The 10,105-nt window shown below is 58.0% G+C and overlaps 1 protein-coding gene across 1 annotated transcript; it reads left to right on the top strand.

Moving 5' to 3' along the window:
* Positions 1-644: 644 nt before the first annotated feature.
* LOC148139019 (uncharacterized) lies at positions 645-10,009 on the top strand. Its single transcript, XM_087980828.1, has 4 exons — positions 645-2,109; positions 4,992-5,117; positions 8,898-8,934; positions 9,871-10,009. Exons 1-4 carry the CDS (start codon positions 2,076-2,078, stop codon positions 10,007-10,009), a joined length of 336 nt encoding a protein of 111 aa, XP_087836954.1. The 5' UTR covers positions 645-2,075.
* Positions 10,010-10,105: the final 96 nt, after the last annotated feature.

Below are 10,105 nucleotides of genomic sequence, written 5' to 3' on the forward strand. Positions count from 1 at the left end.
GAAATGGTAGGGGCTTTACACTCTCCCCCCCTCCATTCTCCTCCCTCCCCCCACCAGCCTCCACCAATCCCCCTGCCCCCACCATCCAGAACCTCTTCCTCAGCCCCACATCTCTTGCGGTTGACGTGTGATTTTTGAAATGTTGACGGTTAGAGAGAGAGAGAGAGAGGGAGAGGGGGCGTTGCTGACATGTGGATGAGAAAGAGATTCGAGAGAGACAGAAAGAGAGAGACAGAAAAAGAGAGACAGAGATAGAGAGTAGAGAGACAGAGAGAGACAGAGATAGAAAGAGACAGAGAAAGAGAGACAGAGATAGAGAGTAGAGAGAGACAAAGACAGAGAGAGAGAGACAGAGACAGAGAGAGAGACAAAGACAGAGAGAGAGACAGAGAGAGCGAGAAACAGAGACAGAGAGAGACAGACACAGAGAGAGAGAGAGACAGAGACAGAGAGAGAGAGAGAGAGAGAGACAGAGAGAGCGAGAGAGAGAGAGAGAGAGACAAAGACAGAGACAGAGAGAGACACAGAGAGACAGAGACAGAGACAGACAGAGAGAGAGAGTGACAGAGAGAGACAGAGACAGAGAGAGAGACAAAGACAGAGAGAGAGACAGAGAGAGCGAGAAACAGAGACAGAGAGAGACAGACACAGAGAGAGAGAGACAGAGACAGAGAGAGAGAGACAGAGAGAGCGAGAGAGAGAGACAGAGAGAGAGAGAGACAAAGACAGAGAGAGAGAGAGAGACACAGAGACAGAGAGAGAGAGACACAGAGACAGAGAGAGACACAGAGAGAGAGAGACAGAGACAGACAGAGAGAGAGAGTGACAGAGAGAGACAGAGACGGGCACACCCAGAGATGGAGGAGATAACGAAATAGCAGAGACAGAGAGAGAGTGTGAAACTGAGAGAGGATTGAGACAGATTGAGTGACAGCTGAAGGAAGAGAGAGAGAGAGAGAGCGAGAGAGAAGGGGCGACAGAGAGAGGGACATTTGGAGGTGAAACGACGGAGAAAATACCAGTGGGACAGAAAGCCAGCTCGAGGGGGTTCGAAGACAGAAAGAGCGACGGAGACTCAGACAGAGGGAGAGAGAGGGATTTGGAAGGGATTCAGAGAGAGAGAGATAGATAGATTTAGTGATCAAACAATTGAGGAAATGAGAGAAAGTGAGACCGAGAGCGCTCAAAGACAGACAGAGTGATGGAAATTTAGATAGAGTCAGAGAGAAGGATTTGGAAAGGATTCACAGAGAGACAGACAGACAGACAGAGACTGATAGATCTGGAGATCAAACAAACAACTTAATAACGGAGGGAGTACAGAGACGGGCAGAGTGATCAGATCACAGGTAGGGGAGAGAGAGATATCGGAAGGGAATTGAATAGAGAGATAGAGAGAGAGAGAGAGAGAGGTAAACTGAGCAAATAGGGTAATGAGAGAGGAAGAGAGCGCGAGCGAATTTAAGAAGATATAAAGAAACGAGAGAGTGAAGAACACAGACGGGGGGAAGGTGGTACTGAGAGAAAGGAAAGGAGAGTGGCAGGGACCGAAGGAGTGAGGCAGAGAGAGAGAGAGAGAGAAGGACAGTGGGCACCTTCAGGAAGGGAGCGGGGAGTGTTTGTGACAGGTGTAAAAGGGGGTTTGGAAAGTTCCAGGGGAATCCAGGGCTAGAGGAAGGAGGGGGGTTGTGGAAGGAGACGGAGATAGAGAGAGAGAGAGAGAGAGAGAGAGAGAGAGAGAGAGAGGCAGAGCGGGTGGTAGTGAGCTGCAACTCCAGACTGGTTGGCTCGATCTCCAGGAGCTGAAAGCAGCCGACAACCTACAACTGGGGCGAGGGGCGGGGGAAACGGGGTGGGGTAGCGTTCTCAATGGAGGGACACCAGCTGATGTGCTGATCAGGAGATCGCTCCCATCCGATCGCTCGATCTCAGCACCGAGGGCAAGTCCTCATTGGAAACCGAGCAGGAAACGTGTCTCCTTACCCCCCACCCCCATCCCCACCTCCCACCGCGTCGACTGACCGGGGAGAGACAGAGACTGGGACATAGCGTTGGTACAAGGGGACAATCTGCAAATGAATCCGAACCCAACCACCGGGGATTGCAAAGGTGAGTGGTGGAGGTCGTGTGAATTCCGTGGAAGGGAGAGATTCTGAAAGACGGAACCCAGGCCCTTCCCAGGGAGTGGGGGTAGCGGTAGTGGGTTTGGAAGGTGCTGTCGGAGGAGCTTCGGTGAGTCTCTGCAGTGTGTCTTGTGGACACTGCTGTCCTTCTGCGTCGGTGTTGGAGCTCAGCCGGGCATTCCTAATGAGCCCAGCTACCTCGGGGGTGGAGGGAGGGAGTGTTGGAGGTCAGTCGGGCATTCCTAATGAGCCCAGCTACCTCGGAGATGGAGGGAGGGAGTGTTGGAGGTCAGTCGGGCATTCCTAATGTGCCCAGCTACCTCGGAGATGGAGGGAGGGAGTGTTGGAGGTCAGTCGGGCATTCCTAATGAGCCCAGCTACCTCGGGGGTGGGAGGGAGGGAGTGTTGGAGGTCAGTCGGGCATTCCTAATGTGCCCAGCTACCTCGGGGGTGGGAGGGAGGGAGTGTTGGAGGTCAGTCGGGCATTCCTAATGAGCCCAGCTACCTCAGGGTGTGGAGGGAGGGAGTGTTGGAGCTCAGCCGAGTATTCCTAATGAGCCCAGTTACCTCAGGGGGTGGGAGGGAGGGGGTGTTGGGGCTCAGCCGAGCATTCCTAATGAGCCCAGCTACCTCGGGGGTAGAGGAAGGGTGTGTTGGAGCTCAGCCGAGAATTCCTAATGAGCCCAGCTACTTCAAGGGTGGAGGGAGGGAGTGTTAGAGGTCAGCCGAGCATTCCTAATGAGCCCAGCTACCTCGGGGTGATGGGAGGGAGTGTTATAGGTCAGCCGAGCATTCCTAATGAGCCCAGCTGCCTCGGGGGTGGAGGGAGGGAGTGTTGGAGCTCAGCCAAGCATTCCTAATGAGCCAGCTACCTCGGGGGTGTGGAGGGAAGCAGTGTTGGAGCTCAGCCGAGCATTCCTAATGAGGCTTATGGGCTTTGGTGGAGAGAGGGAGTATTGATGATGGGGGTTAACGTGTCAATCAAGGTGGGGAAGAGTTGCTTTGTCCTGGAGTTGCTCAAGTGTTGTCAGAGCTGAGCCCATCCAGTCACGTGGAGAGATTTCCCTCACCCTCCTGACTTGTGCCTTGTCGATGGTGGGACAGGGCTTTGGGGGAGAGTCAGGAGGGGAGTTACTCGCTGCAGGATTCCCAGCCTCTGACCCGATGGTGGGAGAGTCAGGAGGGGAGTTACTCGCTGCAGGATTCCCAGCCTCTGACCCGATGGGGGGAGAGTCAGGAGGGGAGTTACTCGCTGCAGGATTCCCAGCCTCTGACCCGATGGGGGGAGAGTCAGGAGGGGAGTTACTCGCTGCAGGATTCCCAGCCTCTGACCCGATGCTGGGAGAGTCAGGAGGGGAGTTACTCTCTGCAGGATTCCCAGCCTCTGACCCGATGGGGGGAGAGTCAGGAGGGGAGTTACTCGCTGCAGGATTCCCAGCCTCTGACCCGATGGGGGAGAGTCAGGAGGGGAGTTACTCGCTGCAGGATTCCCAGCCTCTGACCCGATGGTGGGAGAGTCAGGAGGGGAGTTACTCGCTGCAGGATTCCCAGCCTCTGACCCGATGGGGGGGAGAGTCAGGAGGGGAGTTACTCGCTGCAGGATTCCCAGCCTCTGACCCGATGGGGGGAGAGTCAGGAGGGGAGTTACTCGCTGCAGGATTCCCAGCCTCTGACCCGATGGGGGGGAGAGTCAGGAGGGGAGTTACTCGCTGCAGGATTCCCAGCCGCTGACCTGATCCTGTCGCTGTAACTTGGTGTGTTTGAGTTTCTGATCAGTGATGAGTATCCCCCCCCCCCCACTTCCACCTTGGTGATGATAGTATTGCTGAATGGCCTGAGGAGATAGCATGTTGGAGAGGGTTATTGCCTGGCACTGTGGTGGCAAAGATGTCACTGGTAACCAGCAGGGTGGCAGATTCACCAGAAACTCTAATTTCCAAACAAATCTGAAAGAGACAAGGGGTGAAGGAGAGGATCAAACTGAGCAGCGGTGAATTCTCCCATTAAGGCAGGATCTTTCAGAATGAGTGTGAGATAGAGAGTGACATTGAACATAGGTACCTTGCACCCAACACGACGGAAACGCAGGAAACCCAAATTCAGGAAGGGAACAACGATTTATACAGCATCAGGACTGAGATGTCAGAAACCCAAATTCAGGAAGGGAACAACGATTTATACAGCATCAGGACTGAGATGTCAGAAACCCAAATTCAGGAAGGGAACAACGATTTATACAGCATCAGGACTGAGATGTCAGAAACCCAAATTCAGGAAGGGAACAACAATTTATACAGCATCGAGACTGAGATGTCAGAAACCCAAATTCAGGAAGGGAACAGCAATTTATACAGCATCAGGACTGAGATGTCAGAAACCCAAATTCAGGAAGGGAACATCAATTTATACAGCATCGAGACTGAAATGTCAGAAACCCAAATTCAGGAAGGGAACAGCAATTTATACAGCATCGAGACTGAGATGTCAGAAACCCAAATTCCGGAAGGGAACAACGATTTATAGTACATGCATCTGACCAGGCAAGGAGACTCTGAGAGGCCAGGACTTTGACAGGACGATGGAACAGGAGCAGTTAACTGTGAATCTTTAGCGAGCTGATGACATTCCAACCCGGCGCACCCTTCCTGATCGCTGGCATTGTTGGTGTGCAGGATGTAGCAGGGGTTGGTAAAAGATGCCAGGGGGCGAGATACGTTCCCTTCGCCCACGGACAAAGACGGGCCTGATTGGGGATGGGACAGGAGCAGTCTGTAGGGGCACAGACCTCCGCCAGGGGTAGGGGTGTGGTGTCGGATCCTCTGAAAAAAAACTTCCTGGCAGTGACCCCTTCCGTTGCGTTGTGTTCAGCCTTGGCAGGGTTTCAGGACGTCTGCTGCAGTTCGTTAATGTGGGCCGTGTTTGCAACCACTGGGATCCTCCTGATCCTGTCACTGAGCTGTAACATTCTTTGCTGCAGCCGGAACTACAGAAAAGGTAAAAGGCAGAGACGGGGGGGGGAGGGGGGGAGACTGCTTTCTGAGGGACGGGCTTGCTTCTGTAACAGGGCACAAAGGGAGGGGGGCTGGCACAGACCCCGGGTTGGGAACAGGGGAGCCCTGACTGGGGGATACGCCTGTCACTCACTGCCTTGGCTCGGCATTGAGCTTTCCCAACCCTGCATTGTGGTTTCAGTGGGGAATCACACATAGCTGCACGTCTCAGAGGTCACCATCCCGCCACAGAGCACAGACTTCACAGCACTGAGGGAGGGTCAGCGCTGTGGGAGGGTCAGCGCTGAGGGAGGGTCAGCGCTGTGGGAGGGTCAGCGCTGTGGGAGGGTCGGCGCTGTGGGAGGGTCGGCGCTGAGGGAGGGTCAGCGCTGAGGGAGGGTCAGCGCTGAGGGAGGGTCAGTGCTGTGGGAGGTTCAGCGCTGAGGGAGGGTCAGTGCTGAGGGAGGGTCAGCGCTGTGGGAGGGTCAGCGCTGAGGGAGGGTCAGCGCTGTGGGAGGGTCAGCGCTGTGGGAGGGTCAGCGCTGAGGGAGGGTCAGTGCTGAGGGAGGGTCAGTGCTGTGCGAGGGTCAGCGCTGTGGGAGGGTCAGCGCTGAGGGAGGGTCAGTGCTGTGGGAGCGTCAGTGCTGAGGGAGGGTCAGCGCTGAGGGAGGGTCAGCGCTGTGGGAGCGTCAGTGCTGAGGGAGGGTCAGCGCTGAGGGAGGGTCAGTGCTGTGGGAGGGTCAGCGCTGAGGGAGGGTCAGCGCTGTGGGAGGGTCAGCGCTGTGGGAGGGTCAGTGCTGTGGGAGGGTCAGCGCTGAGGGAGGGTCAGTGCTGAGGGAGGGTCAGCGCTGTGGGAGGGTCAGCGCTGAGGGAGGGTCAGCGCTGAGGGAGGGTCAGTGCTGTGGGAGGGTCAGCGCTGAGGGAGGGTTAGCGCTGTGGGAGGGTCAGCGCTGAGGGAGGGTCAGCGCTGTGGGAGGGTCAGCGCTGAGGGAGCGGGCACTGTGGGACGGTCAGCGCTGTGGGAGGGTCAGCGCTGAGGGAGGGTCAGCGCTGAGGGAGGGTCAGCGCTGAGGGAGGGTCAGCGCTGAGGGAGGGTCAGTGCTGTGGGAGGGTCAGCGCTGAGGGAGGGTTAGCGCTGTGGGAGGGTCAGCGCTGAGGGAGGGTCAGCGCTGAGGGAGCGGGCACTGTGGGAGGGTCAGCGCTGTGGGAGGGTCAGCGCTGTGGGAGCGGGCACTGTGGAAGGGTCAGCGCTGAGAGAGGGTCAGTGCTGAGGGAGGGTCAGTGCTGTGGGAGGGTCAGTGCTGAGGGAGGGGGCGCTGTGGGAGTGTCATTGCTGAGGGAGCGGGTGCTGTTGGTGGGTCAGTGCTGAGTGAGTGGGTGCTGTGGGAGGGTCAGTGCTGAGGGAGGGTCAGTGCTGAGGGAGTGGGTGCTGTGGGAGGGTCAGTGCTGAGGGAGCGGGTGCTGTGGGAGGGTCAGTGCTGAGTGAGTGGGTGCTGTGTGAGGGTCAGTGCTGAGGGAGTGGGTGCTGTGGGAGGGTCAGTGCTGAGGGAGCGGGCGCTGTGGGAGGGTCAGTGCTGAGGGAGTGGGTGCTGTGGGAGGGTCAGTGCTGTGGGAGGGTCAGTGCTGAGGGAGGGTCAGTGCTGAGGGAGTGGGTGCTGTGGGAGGGTCAGTGCTGAGGGAGCGGGTGCTGTGGGAGGGTCAGTGCTGAGGGAGCGGGGGCTGTGGGAGGGTCAGTGCCGAGGGAGCGGGTGCTGTGGGAGGGTCAGTGCTGAGGAGCGGGCGCTGTGGGAGGGTCAGTGCTGAGGGAGTGGGCGCTGTGGGAGGGTCAGTGCTGAGGGAGGGTCAGTGCTGAGGGAGTGGGCGCTGTGGGAGGGTCAGTGCTGAGGGAGTGGGTGCTGTGGGAGGGTCAGTGCTGAGGGAGCGGGTGCTGTGGGAGGGTCAGTGCTGAGGGAGCGGGTGCTGTGGGAGGGTCAGTGCTGAGGGAGTGGGTGCTGTGGGAGGGTCAGTGCTGAGGGAGTGGGTGCTGTGGGAGGGTCAGCGCTGAGGGATCGGGTGCTGTGGGAGGGTCAGTGCTGAGGGAGCGGGTGCTGTGGGAGGGTCAGTGCTGAGGGAGCGGGCGCTGTGGGAGGGTCAGTACTGAGGGATCGGGTGCTATGGGAGGGTCAGTGCTGAGGGAGCGGGTGCTGTGTGAGGGTCAGTGCTGAGGGAGCGGGTGCTGTGTGAGGGTCAGTGCTGAGGGAGCGGGTGCTGTGTGAGGGTCAGTGCTGAGGGAGCGGGCGCTGTGGTAGGGTCAACGCTGAGGGAGCGGGTGCTGAGGGAGGGTCAGTGCTGAGGGAGTGGGTGCTGTGGGAGGGTCAGCGCTGAGGGAGCGGGTGCTGTGGGGGGTCAGTGCTGAGGGAGTGGGTGCTGAGGGAGGGTCAGCGCTGAGGGAGCGGGTGCTGTGGGAGGGTCAGTGCTGTGGGAGCGGGTGCTGTGGGAGGGTCAGTGCTGAGGGATCGGGTGCTGTGGGAGGGTCAGTGCTGAGGGATTGGGTGCTGTGGGAGGGTCAGTGCTGAGGGAGCGGGTGCTGTGGGGGGTCAGTGCTGAGGGAGTGGGTGCTGTGGGAGGGTCAGTGCTGTGGGAGCGGGTGCTGTGGGAGGGTCAGTGCTGAGGGATTGGGTGCTGTGGGAGGGTCAGTGCTGAGGGAGCGGGTGCTGTGGGGGGTCAGTGCTGAGGGAGTGGGTGCTGTGGGAGGGTCAGTGCTGAGGGAGTGGGTGCTGTGGGAGGGTCAGTGCTGAGGGAGCGGGGGCTGTGGGAGGGTCAGTGCTGAGGGAGCGGGTGCTGTGGGAGGGTCAGTGCTGAGGGAGCGGGGGCTGTGGGAGGGTCAGTGCTGAGGGAGCGGGTGCTGTGGGAGGGTCAGTGCTGAGGGAGTGGGGGCTGTGGGAGGGTCAGTGCTGAGGGAGTGGGTGCTGTGGGAGGGTCAGTGCTGAGGGAGTGGGTGCTGTGGGAGGGTCAGTGCTGAGGGAGCGGGGGCTGTGGGAGGGTCAGTGCTGAGGGAGAGGGTGCTGTGGGAGGGTTAGCGCTGAGGGAGTGGGTGCTGTGGGAGGGTCAGTGCTGAGGGAGCGGGTGCTGTGGGAGGGTCAGTGCTGAGGGAGCGGGTGCTGTGGGAGGGTCAGTGCTGAGGGAGTGGGTGCTGTGGGAGGGTCAGTGCTGAGGGAGCGGGTGCTGTGGGAGGGTCAGTGCTGAGGGAGTGGGTGCTGTGGGAGGGTCAGTGCTGAGGGAGCGGGTGCTGTGGGAGGGTCAGTGCTGAGGGAGCGGGGGCTGTGGGAGGGTCAGTGCTGAGGGAGTGGGTGCTGTGGGAGGGTCAGTGCTGAGGGAGCGGACTCTGGGTCTCTGGGAGATGGTGCTACCATCGAGCTGTTGCTGAGTTGCGCCCGTCCCAAACATGGCATCGGACAGGTGTGACTGGGCAGGATCTGAATTTGGGAAAACTGAAAAGTTAGTCCGATTGCTGTTTCTGAAGTTAGAAAGCCCATCTGGCTCACTAATGTCCCTTTGGGCGGTGATCAGTCATCCTTAGCTCATCTTCGTACGTGATTCCAGACCCTCATCGGACACTGTAATTCTGGGCCTTGCCGGTGGTGACCACACGCTGTGGATGAACTTTCAAGCATTAAACACCTTGTTTGGAGCCACGATTCGGCCAGGCCTGGGCTCCCGGACTCTGTACCCCACTGTGTCAGGAGCAGGACAAGAGGCAGGTTGGGGGCTTTTGATTAATCGGCGACTGGTTTGTCTGTTACAGATCCCAGCTCAAGGTTCCTCCCCCGTTTGCGCAGGAGGTAAGCTTGAGAATGATGTGTATCTCTCCAGGTGACCTTGTGTTGATGTTCCCCCACATTTCCCCAAATGCTTAGGGATGGTATGGTAACGCATCTTGAATCCTGCACATCACTGGCTATGTGATGTTATCACGCCGTATTTACCCACTGACAAAGGAAGATCCCTGTACTCATAGAATCATACAGCAAGGAAACAGGCCCTTCAGCCCAACCCAGTCCGTGCTGACCATAATCCCAGCTGCCCTGCTCCTGGCTCCAAACCTTTCCTGCTCAAAGATCTATCCACCAACGCTGTCACTGCACCCACATCCACCAGGCCCCCTGGACGTTCATTCCACACATTCCCTGTGTCACAAAACAATCCCCCTCGGGTCATTTTTAAATCTTAACACCATAAGACATAGGAGCGGAAGTAGGGCCATTTGGCCCATCGAGTCCACTCAATCATGGCTGAAGGGCATTTCAACCCCACTTAGCAGCATTCTCCCCTTAATTCCTTGTGACATCAAATCGTCCCCACCTCTCCCTTTAAAAACGTGACCACGACTCGAGAAGTCTTCAATCGCTGTTTCCTGGAGACAGTTGCAAACACACCAACTCCCTGCCCTGAGAAAGCTTTGCGTTCGGAATTGTTTCATTGCCAGGCTGAGTCTCAGTTTTAGGTCTGCGCTCCCCACCCCAAACACATCCGCCCCATTTTATTCCGGTCTCTCCGCCTCACTCTGCTGACCCTGCTAGCTCCCCGAAATATTTCGCAGAGCACCCCCTGCCGGGCTCCAGGGGTCTGGGCCTGGACTAGTCCTCAGAATCTAACCCTTGAATAGCCCTCCTGGTTCTGAGACTCTGACTCGAGCTACCCTTCGGGTTTCAGCCCCTGGCTGGGATCGGACAGGAGAGAGGGCAATTTTGACCTGACTCTCTTGCGTGTTGACTCAGTTTCAGCTTCAAGTCGAAAGAAGTCGAAGATAATCCAGTCTACGGGAACATCAACTACATTTACAGCGGTAAGCAGCCTCTCAACGTGCCCAGCACCGTATACACTGCCCACAGCAGCCATTCAGCTGGAGCTGGCTGACTGAGGTCCCGGCTCTGACCAACAGCATCTGAGAGACGTTTGCAGCGCTGGAACGGTCCCAGGCCGATTTACCTGGAGCTACACACCCTCACACAC

The sequence above is a fragment of the Chiloscyllium plagiosum genome, unplaced genomic scaffold (assembly GCF_037043375.1).
Source record: "Chiloscyllium plagiosum isolate Xiang-an unplaced genomic scaffold, Cpla_swu_hap1 HiC_scaffold_38, whole genome shotgun sequence".
Classification (NCBI taxonomy): Eukaryota; Metazoa; Chordata; class Chondrichthyes; order Orectolobiformes; family Hemiscylliidae; genus Chiloscyllium; species Chiloscyllium plagiosum.

Excerpts from the sequence above, each read along its gene's own strand:
- LOC148139019 (XM_087980828.1), top strand. The coding sequence starts at position 2,076 with ATGAATCCGAACCCAACCACCGGGGATTGCAAAG. Across the intron at positions 5,118-8,897 it reads CAGCCGGAACTACAGAAAAG|ATCCCAGCTCAAGGTTCCTC; the intron begins GTAAAAGGCAGA and ends TGTCTGTTACAG. Across the intron at positions 8,935-9,870 it reads CTCCCCCGTTTGCGCAGGAG|TTTCAGCTTCAAGTCGAAAG; the intron begins GTAAGCTTGAGA and ends GTGTTGACTCAG.